The following is a 24,350-nucleotide window of genomic DNA, read 5'->3' as shown; positions in this document are numbered from 1 at the left end:
CTGGTAAAGAATCCACTAGCAATGCGAGAGACCTGGATTTGATCCCTGGGTTGGGATCCCTGGAGAAGGGAAAGGCCACCTACTCCAGTATTCTGGCCTAGAGAACTCTATGGACTATATAGTCCGTGGGGTCGCAAAAGTTAGATTGAGCGACTTTCACTTTCATCCATTAGAATTTTTAAAAAGCTCCCCACGTGACTCCAATGAGCAGTCAGGTTTGAGAATCACTGCCACTGTGTATTGGAGAAGGCAATGGCAACCCACTCCAGCACTCTTGCCTGGAAAATCCCATGGATGGAGGGGCCTGGTGGGCTGCAATCCATGAAGTCGCTAGGAGACATGACTGAAGCGACTTAGCAGCAGCAGCAGCCACTGTGTGTTCCCCGAAAGAGAGATATTATCTCAGTTCTTAACCTTGGCCTGATTGGTTTAAACATAGTCCCAACCACTTTCCACATTGATTAGCTCAAAAAATTTAGACCAATTTGATTAGCACAAACATTTCAGCAATTGGACTGAGTAGGGCAGGGGTTCCCCAACCCTTTTGGCACCAGAGACCAATTTTGTGGGAGACAAAAAATTTTTCCACAGACCAGTGGTGGAGGGGGGATGGTTTGGGGATGATTCAAGTGCATTACATTTATTTTGTACTGTATTTCTAATCTAATGCCACCGCAGATAAGATAGCGGCCTAGAGGTACCCTGGAGTAGGGGAATGTAGATTGCTCTATCTTTTGTTAAAGAAACTTCTTTGTTTTCAAGAGGCAGCAGCAAGATGGAGGGTCATGTGGGTATGAAGGCAAGAATAACTGTAGACAGCACTCAGGAGGGCAACTGCTGAGGGGGAGAATTGGAGAACTGAGCCATTCAGAGTTCGGCCACCCTCTGAGCCCTGCTGTACTTTTGGACATTCAGTGAAGCCAGTTTGTATGACATACTATTTAAACTAACTGGGATCTTGAACTATTTGAGAAACAGTAATAAATAGTTCCCTGGAATAAAAGGAAAGACAACAGACCCTTTATCTTGGAAGGCCTCAAAGAGGCCAAATAAGGCAAATAAGGAAAAATAGAACTATATATTGATACTAAATGTCCAAGTTTTAAAACCAGTATTTGACCAGGCCAGGGATTAATACTACTGTTAAGAAGGAATTGTTAAGAAGGAATGTCTAGGAATTTTTAAAAATCTAAAATTTTATTTAAAATTAAATAATGTAATTCTATTATTAAAATTTTTAGTTTGCATTGGTTTCTTAGGACTGCCATAACAAAGCCCCACAAAACTGAGTGGCTTAAAACAACAGAAATGTTGTTTCTCAGAAATGTACTCAGTCATCATTCTGAAGTTTAAAGTCAACATGTTGGCAGGGCCCTGTCCCTCTTTGCCAGGATCCTTCCTTGTCTTCAGCTTCTGGTAGCCCCAAGTATCTTTTGGTTTACAACAGCGTAACCCCATTTGTCTCAGTTTTCTTCTTGTGCATTTCTACATTTCAAGGACATCAGTCATATTGGATTAGACCTTATGAATTAGACCCTAATGACCTTATTAACTGATTACATCTACAAAGATCCCATTTTCAAATTAGGCCACATTCTAAGGCACCAGGGAGTTAGACTTCAGCATATCTTTTAGCGAGACACAGTTTAATGCATAACAACAGTCAACAGCTGGGGTAGGTAGAATAGGGCTTCCAAATACGTCCAAATTTTAGTGAAATACTAAGGCCAAAGTTAGATATGATGGGGGAAAATGTATCTAGGCATGTTAAATTGATTCTAAAAGCTTCCAGAAAGAAAGGGTGCTCTGCTTAGTTGCTCAGTCATGTCTGACTCTTTGAGACCCCATGGACTATAGCCTGCCAGGCTTCTGTCCAAGGGGATTCTCCAGGCAAGAACACCATTTCCTACACCAGGAAAGAAAGGGTAGAACACTATAAACGAGCAAGAAGTGGGATTTTAGAATCTAACCCCTTTCTCTTCCCTGAACTCCAGATTCTCAAATTTCATATTCCCAACTTGGGAATTTGGTATTTCTTATTTGATATTTCCACTTGGATAGCAACCAGGAATCTCAACATTTTGCCTAAGATATTACTCTAGGCTTTCCCCCTCCAAACCTACTTGCCTCTTTTATCAGTAAGTTGCAGCTCTTTCCAAGTACTCAGTCCAAGAACCTGCAATTAATCCTTGACTCCTCTCTTTCATTCATAACCTACATACAATTCATCAATTTCATTTAAAATATATCTTGACTACTTCTAGCTATCTCCATGGCTACCACCCATCTCTCTCCTGAGTGTTACTATAGCCTCTTTTATATTCTTCCTGCCTCTACTCTTGCTCTCCTATAGTCTATTTTTTAACATAGTATCCTGGGTGAGCTTTAGCATGAGTCAAATAATGTCATGGAACTCTCTCATGATGGAACTCTCCAAAGGCACTCCAACTTAACTTCAAATTAAAGACAAAATCTTTCCAATGGCCTAGGAGGCGCCTCAAAGGCACACAGGATCTGACTTTCAACTACCTTTCTGATTCTATCTCCCGGCACATCTTTCCTTTGCTCACTGTGCTTCAGCCTCAGTGGCCTTGCTTATTCTTTGAACTTCTCAAACTTATACCTACCTCAGGGCCTTTGTTGTTAGAATACACTTCTCTAAATTATCCTATGGCTCACTTTTTTTCATTCATGCCTCTGTTCAAATATTAACTGATCAGATCTGTCATCCACACTCAATATTCTGCTGTACAGATCACCTCCTAAATATACTATTATTCTTTTCCTTCTTTCACTTATTCTCAGCATCCATCAACTAGAATGTAGTTTTATACAGACAGGGATTTTTTCTGTTTATTGCTATTTTATTGCTTTATCTCAGTATGAATTTTTTTCCCTCTCCCATATTGTGAGAAGTGATATGCATAAAGGAACCTAGACAAGGGGTCAGTTTTGCTTTCACACTTGTAAGTGTAATGCTGGTGCTAAAGGGAACTATTGATTGATGGGTAATAAAGTTGCATTGAGTCTTGGATTTCTCCATCTTTCAGACCAGTTGTATTCTGCTTTCCTATTCATATTTTGAGTCCTCAGAACCAAATACTGACCATTATCTCACCCACTTATAATTAGGTTATCTACCCAACATCCTGCATGCCTCTTAGAATATTTGTTTTATTTTTATCCTGTAAACTCAAACTTTCCCCTATCATCTTTCTGTCTTTCCTCCACATTGCCGTGCTTTATCTGAACTTTTCAAGCTCCTAGCAACCTGCCTCACCTCTCAGGAGATCCAAGCAAGGCAGGTCAAAAGCAAGGAAATGTTTTCTGGGACTGAAGAAAGTATGGATTTAGTACAATAACTAGGAGACAAGTTACCTGTTTTTGATTGGGTGGGACAGATGAGAGGTAATGAAAATAATGCTGGAAGATAATATTTGGGATTCTATATACATACACAAGAAAAAATGAATAAAAGGGTGCTTGTAGTGAGCTTAACCTTTTTTTTCTAGGAAGTTTCACCTTTATACCTTGCAGTACTTTATCTTCTGTTCTCATTTACCTTCTTTAAAATGTGTTTTTAAATCCTAGTACAGGCAGAAAATGTTAAGTTCTGTGCAATATTTGGTACTCTGTATTAATGAGGGAATAAATGAAACTAGTTTTTCATGTCACTTTACAAACAGTTCTGGGAAAGGACAATTAGGAAAAAAGAAAGAAAATATCTAGGGTGGGAACTGCAAACTGAACAAGTTCTTCCCAAGCAATATGGGAATCTCGTAATTGATCTTGTCAGTGGTTATCAAACATTTGAATTACTTGACTTGTTCCATAGACTGTTCATCCTTGCCCCACCCCCAACCCCCAACCCTCTACCTCCCACTGAGGCCTGGTGATTTGGATTCAGTGGAAGTATGTAGTGTTTGAAGGGTAGATAGATAAATTAAAGATTCAGTGGCCTTTGAATTGTTTGTAGGAAACCCTGCTTTTTAACCATCTAGTCTAAAAAAAGGTGAGGGCCTTTATTCTCTCATTTTTGGTGTCTCTGTTATCAGAGGAGGGAATTGTTCCAGGGAAGGGGAAAGTATTTTTAAGGCTAAGTAGGTTTAACAACAACAAAAAAGCTGCTGGATAAAGTCTCTGGAGCACATTTTATGATTGGCAGGCCCAGGTTCTTGAAATCCCTGACTATGAAGCCTCTTTCCTTCTTGCTTCTTTACTCAAATTATAAAATAGCAAAACTACAACTATAGGGAATTGTGTTGATATCAATATCTGGGGGGGGGGGGAATTTACTATGGATAACAATGGCTTTTGTATAACCTTTTTCTAACAGTGTTGCTTAATATCTAGAATTTGGGCAAAACATTGACTTCAGTGTAGGCACCTGAAAGGAATAGCAAAGTGAGACAAGAAGTATGTATAGATTAAAAATTACTTTAATTATGTGTGGATGAAAAATGTCACCTGCCATATCTGTAATCAAAGGATATGGCCATCAAGCCATCAGCCACTGCAGCCACTCTAGTCATCCTGGGATTCAGGATGGAGAAAAACAGGATACGGGTCCTAGATAGTTAAAATGTGTATCAAGGAATGATCTCAGTCAGCCTGCTCTTTCAATTTTCCATACACAAAATAAAGAAGTGCTAAATTCATTGAGATTTCTTCTTTAGCAGAAATCTTTTGATGAATATTCAACTGTCTGGTTTGTTTTTGCAAAACTGCTATATATTCTGGTTCCTCCCTTACCTTCTCAAAACAGCCCCTCAGTGCTATTTGAAAGGCTGTCTCCTGGGCTTAGAAGTGTCAGTCACCACTCAGTTATGTCTGAGCCTTTGCCACACCATGGGCTGTAGTCTGCTAGCCTCCTCTGTCCATAGAATTCTGCAAGAAATACTGGAGTGGGTAGCCATTCTCTTCTCCAGGATATCTTCCTAACCCAGGGATCAAACACAGGTCTCCTGCACTGTAGGCAGATTCTTTCCCATCTAAACCACAAGGGAAGTCCATCTACTTGGCTTAGGTCCACAACAAGTTATTGAATAAAACACAATTCTTAACGCAGGTTGTGCATTTTTCAGTGGACAAATGGAATCGAGATAACCAGGTGCACTATAAGTTTTCTATTCATGCTGGGGCATGGTATCAAAATATTGCTTTTAAAGTAACATTAAATTTGGTTTTTGAGCTCAAGAAAAATGGACTTGAGTTGACCCACTCTATCTGCTGTAAAGCAACTAATGCTTAACTTTCCACCCTCCCTCCCTATCCTCCTGAATAGATTTACACTGACCATCCATCTCTCACGGTTTTACTGGAAAAGGTAAGTTACTTACATGAGTGAACAGTTACTCTAGCTAGTTCTAGACTAATTGACAAAACTTGGTCCTTTCTTGGAGTTTTTCCTCTTCATCCTAAGGGAAAGGACAGTTACTTACTAGAAAAAAAAATCGGCGGTACAAAAAAGTACCATAACAGACAACAAAAACAAAGTAAAAAGATAACAGCTTCTTCCACTGAGAAGGTGGGTGGCTCTGAAAAGAACCTTTAGAACGGTCAAGTAGCTTGGCAACTCGTGTGCGAGCGCCGAGTCCCGACAAGGACTCACTTGGAGCTGGTGTACTTGGTGACCGCCTTGGTGCCCTCGGACACGGCGTGCTTGGCCAGCTCGCCGGGCAGCAGCAGGCGCACGGCCGTCTGGATCTCCCGGGACGTGATGGTCGAGCGCTTGTTGTAATGCGCCAAGCGCGACGCTTCGCCCGCGATGCGCTCGAAAATGTCGTTGACAAATGAGTTCATGATGCCCATGGCTTTGGACGAGATGCCGGTGTCCGGGTGCACCTGTTTCAACACCTTGTACACGTAGATGGAATAGCTCTCCTTGCGGCTGCGCTTGCGCTTCTTGCCGTCCTTTTTCTGGGCTTTGGCGACGGCTTTCTTAGAGCCCTTTTTGGGCGCGGGAGCGGATTTCGCCGGCTCAGGCATAACCGCAAACAAGCTACACAGCTTTCCGGGAACGCATACCACTAGCAGCACCCGGGATAACCGGCAGCGACTCGGTACTTATAGAGACTGTGGGCAAATTAAGGTTCTGATCACGCCCCGTTGCGATTGGCGAGATTTCAGTGGCTCTCTCGCGAGGGAGACAATGTTATGTAAATGAGTGGATTCTGACTGCGCTATCCTATTGGTCACGAGGCCGAAGATGTGCTGTAGCCAATCAAAGTGCTTCACAAGCAATCGCCGTTCTGCCTATAAAAGGGTGAAGTGGGGCCGTGGAGGGCGACTTTGTCGGGCGTTTGGCGGGAGCGATTGTTAGTGAGTGTCGCTGTCATGTCTGGTCGTGGCAAACAAGGCGGCAAGGCCCGCGCCAAGGCCAAGTCGCGCTCGTCTCGCGCAGGTTTGCAGTTCCCGGTAGGGCGGGTTCACCGCTTGCTGCGCAAAGGCAACTACGCTGAGCGGGTGGGGGCCGGCGCGCCCGTCTACATGGCGGCGGTCTTGGAGTACCTGACCGCCGAAATCCTGGAGCTGGCGGGCAATGCGGCGCGAGACAACAAGAAGACGCGCATCATCCCTCGTCACCTGCAGCTGGCTATCCGCAACGACGAGGAGCTGAACAAGCTGTTGGGCAAGGTCACCATCGCCCAGGGCGGCGTTTTGCCCAATATCCAGGCCGTGTTGCTCCCGAAGAAGACTGAGAGCCACCACAAGGCAAAGGGCAAGTGAGGCCGGTTTCCGGAAGTCCTACCCAGCTCTCCTGTAGAAGGGGCATCTGTAAAATCAAAAGGCTCTTTTCAGAGCCACCCACGCTTTCAATTAAAGAGTTGTTAACAGTAACTTTTGGATTCCAACCTTGTCGGTAGTAAACGGGGAGCCCAGTCTGGGTTGTGGTGGATCGTAAAACCTAGGACTTAAGCCAGGTGAAGGTAGGAAACTTGAGCGCGCCACGGTCGCTTCAGTTCTAAGTGCTCCGCGATGGTTTCTGTTTGGGAGTCGGATGTCTAGGGTTCAACACCAGTTGTTCCCCAGGCCTTTGCCCAACTTGAGGTCTAAGTATCAGCGGGATGTTCCCTCGCACACGCATACATCTCGGACACCCCAGTGTGTTAGGGAAGCGGACAGATTTGAAGAAGTTGACGGACCTGGGTGTTTGACTTAAATCTTAAAGGGATAAAGGTACCGTAGCGGTGGAGATAGAGGTCCCCAGTTCGGCTTTTGGAAACGGGATCTCGCGCCCTGCTGCGGGGGAGATAACTTTCCGATCTTTAAAGCACCGAAAGGAGGAAAACAAACCAAGATCCGTCCAGCCAACTAGGCTAGGGGACTTGGAAAGGTAACTGCGTTCAGGGTGCTGGGGGCGGGGGTGGTGCAAACAGGTCGAGGTTCAGTTTGGGAGTTAGCGTAGAAAGCAAGAGGGTATCCTACGTAGTGTGTTCTAAGGGACTGAGAAGGAACATTGTCACAGCTGATCTCAAATATGACTCTCACCCTGAAATAAATGAAAACCGAGGAGGGGAAAAACTAGGCAAACGGGAAAGTAGAAAGGGAGGCGAATGGGTGGCGGGGTGGCGGGGTGGCGGGGCGGCGGGGGTAGGGAGGAATCGGCCCAAGCCAGTGGCGCAAAAGAGGATGACGTCTCAGCCAATGGATAGCCAGCGCGGGACTTTCAAGTATTGTCCCGCCCAACTGGGAAAAGACTGCCTATAAAGACTGCTGCAGCGGCCGCACCCCTGGTTACTCTTCCTGCGCGGCGCTGGTCCCGTAAGTTCGCCTCTTGGTTCGCTATGGCTCGTACAAAGCAGACTGCCCGCAAGTCGACCGGTGGCAAGGCCCCGCGGAAGCAGCTGGCCACCAAGGCGGCTCGCAAGAGCGCGCCGGCCACGGGCGGCGTCAAGAAGCCGCATCGCTACCGGCCGGGTACCGTGGCCCTGCGGGAGATCCGGCGCTACCAGAAGTCGACCGAGCTGCTGATCCGCAAGCTGCCGTTCCAGCGGCTGGTGCGCGAGATCGCGCAGGACTTTAAGACCGATCTGCGCTTCCAGAGCTCGGCCGTGATGGCGCTGCAGGAGGCGAGCGAGGCCTACCTGGTGGGGCTGTTTGAAGACACGAACCTGTGCGCCATCCACGCCAAGCGCGTGACCATCATGCCCAAAGACATCCAGCTGGCTCGCCGCATCCGCGGGGAGCGGGCTTAAGAAGTGTGCGCTGTGCTCGAGGTTCCATCAAATCCAAAGGCTCTTTTCAGAGCCACCCACGACTACACTTGAAAGAAGCTGTGTCACTTGTCCACGCTCTTTAGGCAGGCGTTCGCATACTCCGGGAGTGTAGGGCGCGCTCAAGACGGGAGGACCTTAGAGCGCGCAAAGCTCTGGACTCCCAACAGACATAAGCTAAAGGCCAGTTATCCACTCTAAACCCTTGCTCGCTGCTGCCTTCCCAGATGTCAGTAACTTAAGAGATGGGTCAGTGTGCTTGTCTGGGCTGGCGGGTTGCCGCTGCTTCCCTGGGCGCCCTAGAACGTCCAAGTTCGCCGCTTAGAGGTGGCCAGATTTCCTTCTGGCAGGCCCTTCCACGCTCCGGGAGGGGAAGGCGCGCTAGGGACGGGAGGACACTAGAGTGCGCAAAACACGACTCCCAACACAAAGGCTAAAGGCCATGTAACCGGTTTAAGCCCCTGCTTGCTGGCCGTCTTCCGGAGTGTCAAGTGCCTATCTGAACTGGCGAGGCTGCCGCTGCTTTCTTGGGCGCGGCCAAGACGTCCGGTAGGCTCGTGCTCTTCCTGAGAGTCTTGGAGCTGGGTTGTAGCCCAGAACAGTAATTTGTCCCGGGAGCGTGGTTGGGGGCAGGGGAGGCGGAGCGATTAGAGGACTCGGGATTCGCGGGCTAGAGCAGTCCGGGCTGGCTTTTTAGGCGGCTGAGAACCGGGCGCAGATCTGACCTCCTCACCTGCGCCGGAAAGGGCCCCTCCCGCTGGCGTGGATCTCCCGCTTGGGAGGGAGGGAAATCGCCTCCTCGGTCCGGGCCTATTTCTGCGGGGTAAAGTGCGGCATTCCTGACCCTGGCTGCAGGTTGAATGACGGTAATGCTAGGACTTCCCTCAGGGAAAACATTAGCGGATGCTATTCATCCCCTTACCCTACCTTCTGTCAAGATCCCCGGGCAAGCCTGAACGATTTTGCCTAGTATTTTAAGCCCTTGACATTCTCACTTTCCTCAACCTTGCTCCTTTCAAATACCAACACAACTCAGACAAGTACCACTAGCTCTGCGCTGGAATAGACCAAAGGATGGAGAATGATCTTGTGTCTCCGGCCGGGCATTCAGTTCGGACAGTCGAGTGGGTTTGACCTGCCCGAAGGAACAGCAAGGGGAAGAGGATGAATGGACCGGGGTTCGTAGGCCACCATAATCTAGGTCACTACCTGACGACTCGGTCTTGTCGGTATTGTTCTCCGCTCCACAGCAGGAGACGGATTCTTCCTGGAGACATCCTGAGGTGCACAGGCCTGAGCTCTGTTTAGTTATTTGAGAAGTTATTCAGCTCAAGGCTCTCGGAATTGAAGCGGAGGGAGGCACTGAACCAATGGAAGGCAGAACAGAGCCTGCAACAGAGCCTCCCTCTTGCAGCCATCCCCCGGCCTCAGGATTTGAGAGCAGAGATTTGACGCTGCCTCAGAGGAGTGGATTCCTGCACCTCGGGACAGTGGAAGTCTAAGGTCTCTTTCTGTCTTTTAGGAACAAAGCTGTTCACCTCGGGGGGTGGAGAGCAGAGGCCATGTTACACGAGACTCAGAAACCACCTATTTCTAACCTTGAGTATGACCTGTTTGCACCTGAAGACGTCAGAGTTCGGGGGTTTTGTGTCTCAGCACAGTCAACAGGGGGACTTCCCTGGTGATCCAGTGGTTAAGAATCCACCTTGCTATGCAGGGGATACAGGTTCGATCCGTGTTTGGGGAGCTAAGATCCCACATGCTTTGCCACAACTAAGACCCAATGTAGCCAAGTAAATAAAGTAAATGAACAAATTCAAAAAAAGATATCAGTTGGTTTGATTTCTTCTGAGACCTGTCTCTTTGGCTTGCAGATGACTGCCTTCTCATTGTGTCCTCACAAGACTGTCCCTCTGCTGTCTGTGTCCTGATCCCCTTCTCTCATAAAGATACCAATCATATTGGATGAGGACCTATCTTAATGACACCATTTTAATCTTAATCGCCACTTTAGAGGTCCTGTCCCCAAGTAGAGTCACATCTGAGGTACTAGGAAAGGGCCTCGACATATGAATGGGTGGGTGGGGGACACAATTCAGCCCATAACAGGGCCTTTTCTGAAAATCTTTGTGAGCCTGGGGCTAAAAACTGGGTACCTACTGTCAGAAGCTACAGTCCACACAGCTCTTCTTTGCCCTCCCCCACTCCCAACTCCTTGCAAGGGGCAAAAGTTTTCAACAGTGTGTTTACTTCAATTTCTATTCCCCTGAGTGCATTTTCACTCATCTCTGGTGTCTGCACACTCACTTTCTGAGAAAGTGGGACCTGTGTGACCCAATCCTTCTCACCTAGTGGAGGGTCAGGCCTTGGCAAGATACTATGGCCTCACCAATTAGCAGTCATCTTGGGGATTTGCCCCACAAGCTTATGACAACAGAATCTGGTTCTCACTGTGAGCATGTTCTAGGAGGACTGAGGAATTCTCCAGTGCCTTCAGGGCTTCCCAAACTGCCACAGGCATTTTAGTGACAGATTTGGCTCCGTAGTAAAGAATCCCCTTATCATGTAGTAGATGCAAGGGACACAGGTTCCATCCCGGGGTGAGGAAGAGCCACTGGAGTAGGAAATGGCAACCCGCTCTAGTATTCTTTACTGGAAAATTTCATGGACAGAGGAGCCTGGGGTTGCAGGACACAACTGAGCCACTCAGCAAACATTGATACCTTTTGGGCAATAGGACAAAGTTGACATTCTTACCACTATTCTGTGAAGGTCAAACTTCCTAAGCCTAGTAGAAAACTTTTGGAATGTCTTCATTGTTTGCAAAACTAGGGTGAGGTAGTACCCAATATTTTTAATGGCAATATCAAAATTTGATTATTTTAGGTACTTAAATAATTTCCCAATTTCAGATGACAAAAAAGAAACTCAAGCAAAAATCAATTCACATTCTTTTTAAAAGTTTCATCATGTGCAGCCTGTTTCCAGAAAAAGTTGGCCATGGAATTGGCTTGTTTGCTGGACTTTGGGTCCTTTAATCAGAGCTGATGGTGGCCTCAGCTAAGGCAGTGGCTAAGAGTGGACAGAGATAAAGTGATGGACTTGAGAGAATTATAGAAAGTAAATTTGATAATATTTGGTGATATAGGTATTTGGAGAATGCAAGAGAGGAAGGAGCCTCTCCTTGGCTTGAGAAGCCAGGAGATAATGGTAGATTTCACTAAGATAGAGAATTTAGAGAGAAGAAATTGCTTTTGGAACCAAAAAGCTGCAATAAGTCCTTTGCAACATTATAGCTGAGATTCCGGTTATCCATCTATAATACATTCACCAGGAGTTAGGAATATTAATTTAATCCGTAAAGGGGCTCAGCTGGAGCTACTCTGGGGGAAGTCCTTAGGAGATAAATAAGGATAATAGAAGGCAGAAAATTAGATGAGATCTTCATGGACAGAGGAGCCTAGTGGGCTACAGTCCACAGGGTTGTGAAGAGTCAGACTGAAGAGACTTAGCACTCATGCACCCAGGAGTCAGAAGAGAAGACAGGCAAGGAGGAACAGTGATGGGGCTCATAGATGAAGAGAACATCAAGAGACAGAACAGCCAGAAATACAAGACAGCCACCGGAAGAGAGTGTCCCAAAGAGGCAAAAATGGTCAACACAGGCACTCTGACCATGCTTTATGTTTTGTATCTCTTTTAATCACCAAGACAACCCTGCAAGGGAAGTAAACAGCTTATTCTCATTCTAGACTAGGAAACCTTGAGTATTTTGCCCAAGCTTTCACAGCTAGGGCAAAGGATTCTGACCAAAGTGCTGGGGCTCCAAAGTTCACGTGAAGCAGGAAACACCAAGTAAAGGGCACATTCTGGAAGCTGGGAGGGGAAATGCCAGAGGGTGCATGATTGAACCCCAGGTTGATGGCCCCACTGCTTCAGTGCAACCTTCTCCACCTGCTTACCCAGTCTCCACCTGTCTCCTATCATCAAGTGGAGAAACATCTCCACCCAATGCCAGAGCTGAGCTTGCCCCTCATGCACTGTACAGTCTTTCCATGCCCTCCACCCCATTACCTTCAGAATGGAACCCACATATAAGAATCAGTACAGAGAGGCAGAGGCTAAGTGCAAGGCCCCAGACGTGACTTTGAGTCCTGGTTCTCTCTCTTACTACCTGCATGACTGTGGCAAGATGCTTCATCTCACCAGGCCTCAGTTCCTCATCTGTAAAATGGAGATAATGGGACTAGCCTGGTAGTGGTGTTTGGAAATATTTAAAGGAACAGTTCCCGTAAAGGGACAAGCAGTGTATGATTCAAAATAAACCCTAGAAAAAATTATAATGCTATTATTAGCAATTTAGAAAATTGAACAAAATTATAAAGGTAAACCTCCTTATACATCCAAAGTTATACATCTTCCTTGGGTTTGATTAGATGTTAACTAGCTATTTCCCTAGTGAAACCAAGCAGGACCCTGTTGGGCTTTCCTGAGCCGGCCATCCCCTCCTGTGCTCCCTGACCTCTTGTTTGTAGGAAGGCTTTAGCCTCCAGGGCTTTTCCTGAGTTCCAAAAAACAGTTTTCCATGGTTCAGTAAGCAGAAGTTGCACAAGTTTATTCTGGCCCTGCCCAGTGTCTTCAATTCCCACTTCCATGACTTGGCAAAACCCTTTTTTCTGTCCAGATATGTGCCCCTCCTGTGCAAGCCTACTGTTTAGTCTGTAGACTTCAGCCCTGTGATGTTTCCCTTCTGCGCCCTGCCACCACCGCCCCCAACAACAACAACCCTCTCACTCCTCAGGCCAAAAGGCAGCATTCTCCTCGGGTTCCAATAAGCATGTAATGAAAATCGCTCAGTTGTGTCTGACTCTTTGCCACCCCATGGACTATACAACCCATGGAATTCTCTAGGCCAGAATACTGGAGTGGGTACCTGTTCCTTTCTCCAGGGGATTTTCCCAACCCAGGGATCAAACCCAGGTCTCCCACATTGCAGGTGGGTTCTTTACCAGCTAAGCCACCAGGGAAGCAACAAGCATACAGGTCCTCCATTTTAGCAATTCCTCTAGGATTAGTTTATCATTCTAGTTCCTCACTAGATTCTGAGTTCCTTCAGAGTGGGCATTTGGTCCTTTTCGTCTCTGTAGGTCAGCATCCTGACAGTGCCTACATGGTCAAGAAATGTTTGTTTCATGAGGGATCTAAAACCTTGGCTTCTGAATCCTCACTCAAAAGGACCTAGTATCCTTTTGAATGTTCAAACTACCACACAATTGCACTCATCTCACATGCTAGCAAAGTAATGCTCAAAATTATCCAAGCCAGGCTTCAACAGTATGAGAACCGTGAACTTCCAGATGTTCAAGCTGGATTTAGAAAAGGCAGAGGAACCAGAGATCAAGTTGCCAACATCCATTGGATCATCGAAAAAGCAAGAGAGTTCCAGAAAAACATCTACTTCTGCTTTATTGACTATGCCAAAGCCTTTGACTATGTGGATCACAACAAACTGTGGAAAATTGGGAATACCAGAGACGGGAATACCAGATCACCTGACCTGACTCTTGAGAAATCTGTATGCAGGTAAGGAAGCAACAGTTAGAATTCGACATGGAACAACAGACTGGTTCCAAATAGGGAAAGGAGTATATCAAACTGTATATTATCACCCTGCTTATTTAACTTATATGCAGAGTACATCATGAGAAATGCTGGGCTGGATGAAGCACAAGCTGGAATCAAGATTGCCAGGAGAAGTATCAATAACCTCAGATACCCAGATGACACCACCCTTATGGCAGAAAGCAAAAAAGAACTAAAGAACCTCTTGATGAAAGTGAAAGAAGAGAGTGAAAAGGTTGGCCTAAAGCTCAAGATTCAGAAAACTAAGATCATGGCATCTGGTCCCACCTCTTCATGGGAAATAGATGGGGAAACAATGGAAACAGTGACAGACTTTATTTTCTTGAGCTCCAAAATCACTGCAGATGATTGCAGCCATGAAATTAAAAGATGCTTGCCCTTTGGAAGGAAAGTTATGACAAACCTAGACAGCATATTAAAAAGCAGAGACATTAGTTTGCCAACAAAGGTCCATCTAGTCAAAGCTATGGTTTTTCTAGTAGTCGTGTATGGATGTGAGAGTTGGACTATAAAGAAAGCTGAGCGCCCAAGAATTGATGCTTTTGAACTGTGGTGTTGGAGAAGACTCTTGAGAGTCCCTCGGACTGCAAGGAGATCCAACCAGTCCATCCTAAAGGAGATCAGTCCTGGGTGTTCATTGAAAGGACTGATATTGAAGCTGAAACTCCAATACTTTGGCCACTGGATGCAAAGAACTGACTCATTGGAAAAGACCCTGATGCTGGGAAAGGTTGAGGGCAGGAGGAGAAGGGGACAGCAGAGGATGAGATTGTTGGATGGCATCACCGACTCAATGGACATGAGTTTGAGTAAACTCCAGGAGTTGGTGATGGACAGGGAGGCCTGGCATGCCTCAGTCCATGGGGTCACAAAGAGTAGGACACAACTGAGTGACTGAACTGAACTGAACTGATCCAGGCCCCTTCTAACTCTTAGGGAACTCTCAGGAATTTGCAGGCCAACAGCAAGTCTAGAAGAAATTTCCTGCAGGTTGCCCTAGAAGAGGGTAGAAGGTAGCCTGCCTGGGCTCTAACCCTTGCCCACAAATGGCTAAAGCCAACTGTTAGCCTATTTCCAGTGACCTTCTCTGAGGGCAGAGTTCACCACTACTAACCTACTTAATGGGCTGTACAGGTGGCTTAGCAGTAAAGAATCTGCCTGCAATGCAGGAGATGTGGGTTCAATCCCTCGGTCAGGAAGACTGCCTGGAGGAGGGCATGGCAACCCACCCCAATATTCTTGCCTGGAGAATCCCATGGACAGAGGAATCTGGAAAGCTACAGTCCATAGGGTTGCAAAGAGTCAGACACAACTGAAAGGACTGAGCCCACACACACAACCCACTTAATGGGATCAGTGCTTGAAGGGAGATGCTTTAGGGAGGGGTTCATATTTGTAGTGCAGTGCAGAGCAAGTCGCTCAGTTGTGTCCAACTGTTTGCAACCCATGGACTGTGTACAGTCCATGGAATTCTCCAGGCCAGAATACTGGAGTGGATAGCCTTTCCCTTCTCCAGGGGATCTTCCCAAACCAGGGATCGAACCCAGGTCTCCCACATTACAGGTGGATTATTTACCATATTTGTAGTAGACTGAATAATAGATCCTCCCCCCATTAGCATGACTGTATCCTAATCCCTGGAATCTCTGAACATATTGTTACCTTATATGACAAAGGGACTTGGCCAATGTGATTAAGGACCTTGAGGGAGGGAGATTATCTTGGATTATCAGTTCAGTTCAGTCACTCAGTCATGTCTGACTCTTTGCGACCCCATGAACTGCAGCATGCCAGGCCTCCCTCACCAACTCCTGGAGTCCACCCAAACCCATGTCTATTGAGTTGGTGATAGCATCCAACCATCTCATCCTCTGCCATCCCCTTTTTCCTCCTGCCCTCAACCTTTCCCAGCATCAGGGTCTTTTCCAATGAGTCAGTTCTCTGCATCAGGTGGCCAAAGTATTGGAGTTTCAGCTTCAACATCAGTCCTTCCAATGAACACTCAAGACTGATCTCCTTTAGGATGGACTGGTTGGATCTCCTTGCAGTCCAAGGGACTCTCAAGAGTCTTCTCCAACACCACAGTTCAAAAGCATCAATTCTTGGGCGCTCAGCTTTCTTTATAGTCCAACTCTCACATCCATACACGACTACTAGAAAAACCATAGCTTTGACTAGATGGACCTTTGTTGGCAAAGTAATGTCTCTACTTTTTAAGATGCTGTGTAGGCTGGTCATAAATTTCCTTCCAAGGAGTAAGCGTCTTTTAATTTCATGGCTGCAATCACTATGGGCAGTGATTTTGCAGCCCCCAAAAATAAAGTCAGCCACTGTTTCCACTGTTTTCCCATCTATTTGCCATGAAGAGGTGGGGCCAGATGCCATGATCTTAGTTTTCTGAATGTTGAGCTTTAGGCCAACCTTTTCACTCTCTTCTTTCACTTTCATCAAGAGGTTCTTTAGTTCTTTTTTGCTTTCTGTCACAAGAGTGGTGTCATCTGGGTATCTGAGGTTATTGATATTTCTCCCGGCAATCTTGATTCCAGCTTGTGCTTTATCCAGCCCAGCATTTCTCATGATGTACTCTGCATATAAATTAAATAAGCAGGATGACAATATACAGCCTTGACCTATTTGGAACCAGTCTGTTGTTTCATGTCGAGTTCTAACTGTTGCTTCCTGACCTGCATACAGGTTTCTCAAGAAGCAGGTCAGGTGGTCTGGTATTCGCATCTCTTGAAGAATTTTCCACAGTTTATTGTGATCCACACAGTCAAAAGCTTTGGCATAAGCAATAAAGCAGAAATAGATGTTTTTCTGGAACTCTCTTGCTTTTTCGATGATCCAGTGCATGTTGGCAATTTGATCTTTTGGTTCCTCTGCCTTTTCTAAAACTAGCTTGAACATCTGGAAGTTCACAGTTCACGTATTGCTGAAGCCTGGCTTGGAGAATTTTGAGCATTACTTTACTAGCGTGTGAGATGAGTGCAATTGTGCAGTAGTTTGAGCATTCTTTGGCATTGCCTTTCTTTGGAATTGGAATGAAAACTTACCTTTTCCAGTCCTGTGGCCACTGCTGAGTTTTCCAAATTTGCTGGTGTATTGAGTGCAGCACTTTCACAGCATCATCTTTTAGGATTTGAAATAGCTCAACTGGAATTCCATCACCTCCACTAGCTTTGTTCATAGTGATGCTTCCTAAGGCCCACTTGACTTCACATTCCAGGATGTCTGGCTCTAGGTGAGTGATCACACCATCGTGGTTATCTGGGTCATGAAGATCTTTTTTGTATAGTTCTTCTGTGTATTCTTGCCACCTCTTTTTAATATCTTCTGCTTCTGTTAGGTGCATACCATTTCTGTCCTTTATTGAGCCCATCTTTGCATGAAATATTCCCTTGGTATCTCTAATTTTCTTGAAGAGACCTCTAGTCTTTCCCATTCTATTGTTTTCCTCTATTTCTTTACATTGATCGCTGTGGGCCTTAAATGTAGCCATAACAGACCTTATTAGAGGGAGGCAGGAGGCTAAATTGGGAGGAGCTGATTGAGAGAGTCATTCCCTAGGCAGGTTGATAAGGAGTCTAGGGGTCCCCAAGGAGAGAGGGGTCTGGAATTCTCAAGGAGAAAGAAAGGACAAACTTTTTTTTTCCTTCCCTACATTCCTTAGGATTATATAACAATAATGTATCCTGCCTGAGGACAGTCTCTGGATTAAGGACAGTCTCTGGATTAAACCTTCTGGCTAATTCTGTTATCTTAAAATGTAAATTATGGGAGTAGGTCTGGTGAGGTCTTTATAACCTCCAGACATTCTTTGGATTCATTGGAGAGTATATAACTTCATTGCTAACACTAGCAAGCGGGTACTCTTTCTGCCCCCTTCTGATGCCTATGTCAGAAGCTTTTTCTATCTCCTTTATACTTTAAGAAAACTTTATTACACAAAAGCTCTGAGCGATCAAGCCTCGTCTCTGGCCCCGGATTGAATTCTTCTCCTCCAGGGGCCAAGAATCCTGGTGTCTTCGTGTGATTCAACAACAACCTTTCATCTGATGATGTAATGACGGAAGCCCAGATGGGATGATGAGGCCAGGAACCAAGAAATGCCAGCAGCCTCTAGAAGCTAGAAGAGACAAGGAATGGACTCTTTCCACAGAGCCTCCTGAAGAAATCAGTCTTTCTGACACTTGATTTTTGGCCCCTTAGGACTCATTTTTGGCTTCTGGCCTCCAAAACTATAAGAGAATAAATCTGTGTTGTTTTAGTCCACTAAATATGTGGTAATGTGTTAGTTTGAATGGGAAAATAATATACCATCCTGTCATTCATGAAAGACACGTTTGTTTGTTTTTTTTAATTTGTGGGAAGGGAGATCTGAGTGTGATTAGGAACAGAGTGTGCAATACACTTGGAAGAAAGGTGAGAGGGAGGGAAGGAAGAGAGTAGAGGAGAAAAAAAGGCTTCTGGATTGGGAGACTTGGTGTTCCACAGCAAACAGATTGTCCTCTTCATGAGCCCCTTGACCAGCTTAACCCAGAGTTCCTCAGGGCATCTCTATCTTCACAAGTGTTACCAAAGGCCCCTAGACAGTGGTTGACCTCTCCTAGACATGGACATCTAGAGAGCTCCCTGAGGCCACGCCAGGACAGAAAGGGCCCAGGTTGACTCTGCTGTGGTCTGCAGCAGTGGCAAGAAGAGCAGAGCTCTTCTTGCGCTTCTGGACAGCTCACACCCAGACTGCTGCCAGGGAGCTGTGCTTTTTCCCTTAGGGCTGCCATAGAGAATTACTAGAGAGTTGGTATTTTAAAACAATAGAAGTTGATATTCTCACAGTTCTGGAAATCAGGAGTCTGAAAACAAAGTCTCAGCAGAGCCATCCTCTCTCCAGAGCTTCTAGGGGAGAATGCTTTCTTGCCTCTTTCAGCTTCCAGTGGTTACTGTTCCTTGACCTCTGGCAGTATAACTCCAGTTTCTGCCTTTGTCTTCCCAGACCCTCTTCCCTGAATCTCTGTGTCCAATTCTGCCTCTTCCTTTCACTTATCACATCCTCAATCCAGGATGATTTAATCTCAAGACCCTTAGTTATGTCTGCAAAGACTGAATTTCCAACTAAAGTCACATTCTGAGTTTCTGGGTGGACTTGAACATTTTGGGGGGACACTATTCAACCCACTATTGATGCTGAGTTCTGAGCTCTATGCACCTCTGGAAGCAGGCCCATACTTCCCCTGGTTTCCCTCACTAGGTGCCCATGAAGCCTTCACCTCCAAAAGGCCCTCAGTCAGTCACTTACACCTGAGTATTAAAGCTAAGAGTGAGAGTCTGCATTTTTACTAATGCTCCCTGTGTCCGTGAGTGTGGAGGCTAGAGAGAAGGCTGCATCTCCACTTGGGGAAGCCCAGGCTTGAGAGGCAGTACAGGGAGATGTCTTTGGCCCTTGGCTAAAGGCCTCTGCTAACCAGGAGATGGCCTGAACTGTCTGGGCAACAGTAGATTGTTCCCCAGATTCATTTGTCTGGGAAAAGCTAAAAGAGAAAAGACATAGAGCTAGAATAAGAGTTCAGGGTCTCAGTTTCAATATCTGTAAAACAGTGACAATAAATGTATACACTTCATAGAATTACCATAGGAATAAAATGAGATAAATACAGTTAATGCGAAATACTTAACAGCAGTTTCAACATGGCAATGAATTAATAATTATTACTCAATTAACATTATGATGAACACTAATTGATACAAGTCCTAAATATTCCCTTTGGCAACAGTACAATCATGTTGTGAAAAGCCTAATACATGGGAAACAATTAGTACATTATCTCATCTCTAGATGATTAGCATCTTGAGATTCTGCTAGACTGCAGCCAACATTAGGACTATTTGGGTTCCTGGGTGCCTTACGAATCACAAAAACCATTCACTTACGTCCTTTCATTTGATTCCACAACCCAGGAAATGAAGAGGGTTTGTTTGTTTTCTTACAGAAAAGAAAATTTCTGGTGAAGACAAGACACCTAGGAATGTGAGTCACCCAGCTAAAACAAGGCCAAGATGGAATTTGAATCTAAGCTTTGTATTTTACCTTTTTCTTAGTTTTTTGTATTAAAGTCAATGTTTCAGGGAAATGTGATATATATACAATAGCTACAAGTAACATCAAAACATGTACTGTAGGGGAGGAAAGCTAATTTGCCCTTTTCAATTTTTAGATGAGACCCCATAATAAAAGAGAGATTAATGAGAAAAAAGCAAACAGAAGTTTGCTAACATGTATACCTCATGTATACACAGTAAGTACTCAGGAAAAAAAAAAATTGGGTAACACCCCAAGATGACTTAGAATTCAGACTTAAATATCATTCTTAATAGGGAAAGGGGATGGGAGATGTAGGCCTCTTAAGGGAGAATAAATGCCTTTGAGGGGAAAGGAATAGGCCCTAGAATAATAGATGGGAGGTATAGTGAAAGTGAAAGTCACACAGCTGTGTCCTATTCTTTGCGACCCCATAGATTGTAGCCCATCAGGCTCCTGTATCGATGGAATTCTCCAGGCAAGGATATTGGAGTGGGTGGCCATTTCCTTCTCCAGGGGATCTTCCTGACACAGGGATCAAACCCGGGTCTCCCACATTGGGGGCAGATTCTTTACCATCTGAGCCACCAGGGAGATGTGATAGTTTGTGACAAAGCTGGTCTAGGTATGGTCTCGACTTCTGGTCTCCTCTCCTGTGATGAGTCAATCTTTCCTGCTCAGTGTAATTCCTGGGGGAGGGCATTTATGACAATCAAGTTTCTTTTGGAAAATCTGTTCTTAGGCAGCTAATGGGAGTTCAGAGAAAGTCAGCCTCTAAGTGACTACAGCTCAAAATTATCAATATGCCAAAGTGGCATATTCTGGAGTGGCATTTTCTATGACCTTTCAGTACAGTAGAAGGGACCTCTCCTAACCTCAACCCCCAGTAAGTAACACTTTTACATTGCTTCTTAGTCACATTCACAGAAGAATATAAATTATAATAGGTTTCACAAAATGATATTTACTATTTGTGATATACTCTGATATTTTTCTCTTCTCTTCTTAAAAAGGGGGAAGAAAAAGGTGATCTCTATCAAAAACCAATTTCATAACCCACTAATAAGTTACAACCCACAGCTAAAAAAACAGTGGCTAGAGGACACTACAAAGGATAAAGTAAAACTCATCTTATGTTTTAAAGTCAATATTTTTCGGAAACATGCCTTCTGAATTTCTCTATTCTTGTACACACAACCTGATGCCTGTCTTTGTGGGGAAGTGATACCCATGTGAATAGCAAGAGTGGAAGGCCTATTGTGGAGGATGACAAAGAGAAATGCAGGTTGAGCCTTGTGGGAGCTGAGAGGGAAAGGAATTGAAAATTGAAAGTTTGTTCAATTCCAGCTGAACAAACAAGGGAACCCATCCCATAGGAGGTGATATTTGAGGTGGGTTCTCAAGAATATTTAGGATTTGAGACATGTTCAGATTGGGGGCTAAGGAAGGTGGTATAATCCAGGCAGAAGGGACAGTGAAAACAAATGAACATGTAAAAGGGCAATAAGGAGAAGTGAGCTTTTCATGCTGGGGACATTAAGGACCAGTTTCAGGGACTTCAAATGCCAAATTAGGGATAGGCTAGGTTTACATAAGGAAATGAACAATGACGTTTATAACAGCATTTTTGTGATGATGGGGAATTGGAGCAAATGTGGGTGCTTTTCACTGGGAGAGAGGGGGATCAAGTGTGCTGTTTGTACTTCTTGAAGTTTAATGCAGTACTTCAGTCAACAGAGTGCACATTTATATCACAACATGTATAGCAAAGAGAGATGCAGATGTTTTTTGTGGGAGTACAGAGGCAAAGGTCAATGTTTAAAATATAGGTTAGAAAGGGAGAAAATAAAAAATAGAATAAAATATAAAGCACAATACCACTTACATGCATTCTGAGAAAGTAGACATTCGCTAGGACTGAGAAAGTAAAAAATCTGTTCTGCCATTCATCAGGCTGGGATAATCTAGTCAAAGAATTAGAGGAAACACAAGTCCCAAGGACATATAACTGTAGCTACAAAGAATCAGAATCCCCTTCTTTATGTGACCACAGCTTTCTTACTCACTGAGAAACCATGGTCTTTTAAAAACTTTTGCTGTGTGAAATCTTATCAGTAAGAATGAAATATCCTCTTCCTGTCCAAAGGACCTAAATCACTCTAATGCAGAGAAGCAGCCTTGGTTTTCAACCCAGGTTGTTTACTTGCTAAGTTGTGTCGACTCTTTTGCGACCCCATAGCCTGCCAGACTCCTCTGTCCATGGGATTTCTCAGGCAATAATACTGGAATGAGTTGCCATTTCCTTCTCCAGGGTATATTCTCCACCCGGGGATTGAACCAAGTCTCTTACGCTTCTTGCTTTGGCAGGCAGATTCTTCACCAACGAGCCATCAGGGACTAGATAATAATTAGGGGGACTAGGTTTAATCATTCATTTAATATGGGTGATTGAAAATAAGTAGATTGTATCACCCATATTAAATGAATGATTAACCTAGTCTCCCTAGTCACAGGGATAGTCTTTCAGCTAGAGGTCAATTTTGCAACCTGAACAGAGCTGCCCCTCAGGCTTACTCCCTTATGCCACAATCACTGATTAGCCATATTGTGATCAATGTTAGCCTCCCTTTTAAAGGACCAGAGTTACCCAGACCATGTTGTACAACCAAATATGACTAAGAATTGCTGATAGAGTTTTAAATTTTTTACTTTCATTTTTTTTCTTTTGAAGGCGAAACTATGTCAGTAAGGCAGGCCACTGGAGGTTTGTGAGCAGGTAGGTGATAAAGTCAGGTCTGTGCTATAGACTACTACTCTAGTCACAGGACATAAAATGGATTAGAGAGGTTTTGAGCCTAGGATAACAGAAGTGAAACCCTAATACTTTGTCCTACTCGAATAGAATAGGTATTTGTGTATATGTCTTATCCCCCTTCTGAACTCCTTCCCATTTGAAGGCAGAAATTTTAGTGTGGAACCATCATGACACAAAGTTGGAATGCATTAAAAAACGGAGGAAGGTGGCTCCCTGGCAGTCCGGTGGTTAAGACTCCATGCTTTCACTGGAGTGGGCACAGGTTCCATCCCTAATTGGGGAACTAAGATCTCACTTGCCATGCGGAGAAGCCAAGGGGGGAAAAACAAAAAAGGTGGAGAAAGGACTGGAAACAGCCCAACTATCCATCAAGTGACTGAAATTATCAATTGTGGCCATAAAATGCAATACAACTCACCAATACAAAGGAATGGACTACTGATACATGCACCTAAATATGAATGAATCTTACGCTGAGTGAAAGAAGCCAGATACAAATGATACCCATTGTATGATACAAACTATCTATAATGATATAAAGCAAACCAGTGGTTCCCTGAGGGCAGGAACAGAGTCAAAGGAGGACACTGATGAAGTGGGCAGGAGGGAAGAATTCTATAAGCAGCATGAAGAAACCTTTTGTGGAGGGTGGGGGGGAAATGGATATGTCCTTATGTTGATTGAAGTGATGTTTTCATGGGTATATACATATGTTTAAACTTAACAAATTGTATTTTAAACATGTACAGTTTATTGTATGCCAATTGCCGCAGTAAACCATTTCTTTCTGTTACTATTTTTAAAGAAGAGATGAAGGTAGAGAAATTAATTGAGAGGTATCATTTGGGGTGGTGGAAGATTATGGCCTTGGCTTGACAGCAAGCTCTGGCCAAGCCAGAAAGAAAGGGCAGTGCAGTATGGTCCTGGGAAACAGCAAATGGGTTTAGAGGAAGATGACTAGAGCAGAAAACCTGTATGTATAGCAGTAGGAGATAGAGCTGCGAAAGAAGGATGAGGCAGATTATGGAGGGCCTTGAATATCAAACTGTTTTATAGTGTACATTGGGTTGTAGTCCACCACTTACTTCCAAAATGATCCTGGACAAGTTATTTAACTTCTCTGAGATTCAATTTCCTTTACTTATAAAATAAGGACAGAACGTATCTTAAGTGGTGGCTGTGAAGATTAAATGAGGCAATGCATGTAAACCACTCAGCAGAGGACAAGGTAAACAGTTAAGTGCTCAGTAAGTAGAAGCAAGTATTACTATAACAAGTATTGTTATTAACTCCAACTTGGGCTTCCCTCGTGGCTCAGCTGGTAAAGAATCTGCCTGCAATGTGGGAGACCTGGCTTGATCCCTAGGTTGGGAAGATCCCCTGGAGAAGGAAATGGCAACCCACTCCTGTATTCTGGCCTGGAGAATTCCACCGACTGTATAGTCCATGGGGTCGCAAAGAGTCCGACACGACTGAGCAACTTTCACTTCACTAAGCAAATGTATAGAGATGTTTGAGAAGGAGAAAGAAGAGATCAAAGAGGTTCTTTAGGAGAATAAAACTCACCATCAATAATCACCTCCCCTCCAAAGTTAAAATA

The 24,350-nt window shown here is 44.7% G+C and overlaps 3 protein-coding genes across 4 annotated transcripts; 2 read left to right on the top strand and 1 right to left on the bottom strand.

Annotated features, from left to right (window-relative positions):
• Positions 1-5,534: 5,534 nt before the first annotated feature.
• On the bottom strand, positions 5,535-6,085 carry LOC129654805 (histone H2B type 2-E-like). Its single transcript, XM_055584496.1, has one exon. It carries the CDS (start codon positions 5,986-5,988, stop codon positions 5,608-5,610), a length of 381 nt encoding a protein of 126 aa, XP_055440471.1. The 5' UTR covers positions 5,989-6,085; the 3' UTR covers positions 5,535-5,607.
• Positions 6,086-6,254: 169 nt separating this feature from the next.
• LOC129654804 (histone H2A type 2-A) lies at positions 6,255-6,840 on the top strand. Its single transcript, XM_055584494.1, has one exon. The coding sequence runs from the start codon at positions 6,337-6,339 to the stop codon at positions 6,727-6,729; it is 393 nt and encodes a 130-aa protein (XP_055440469.1). The 5' UTR covers positions 6,255-6,336; the 3' UTR covers positions 6,730-6,840.
• Positions 6,841-6,985: 145 nt separating this feature from the next.
• Positions 6,986-10,112, top strand: LOC129654803 (histone H3). Of its 2 annotated transcripts, none has more exons than XM_055584492.1 (2): positions 6,986-9,394; positions 9,739-10,112. In XM_055584492.1, the coding sequence occupies exon 1, from the start codon at positions 7,788-7,790 to the stop codon at positions 8,196-8,198; it is 411 nt and encodes a 136-aa protein (XP_055440467.1). In that variant the 5' UTR covers positions 6,986-7,787; the 3' UTR covers positions 8,199-9,394; positions 9,739-10,112. The 2 variants fall into 2 exon arrangements, with proteins under 2 accessions (XP_055440467.1, XP_055440468.1); XM_055584493.1 differs by having other exon boundaries at positions 6,986-9,082; positions 9,739-10,109.
• The last annotated feature ends 14,238 nt before the right edge of the window (positions 10,113-24,350 follow it).

The sequence above is a fragment of the Bubalus kerabau genome, chromosome 6 (genome assembly GCF_029407905.1).
Source record: "Bubalus kerabau isolate K-KA32 ecotype Philippines breed swamp buffalo chromosome 6, PCC_UOA_SB_1v2, whole genome shotgun sequence".
NCBI lineage: Eukaryota > Metazoa > Chordata > Mammalia > Artiodactyla > Bovidae > Bubalus > Bubalus kerabau.
The sequence above is the reverse complement of the archived record's forward strand: the minus strand, read 5'-3'. Positions and strand labels throughout refer to the sequence as shown.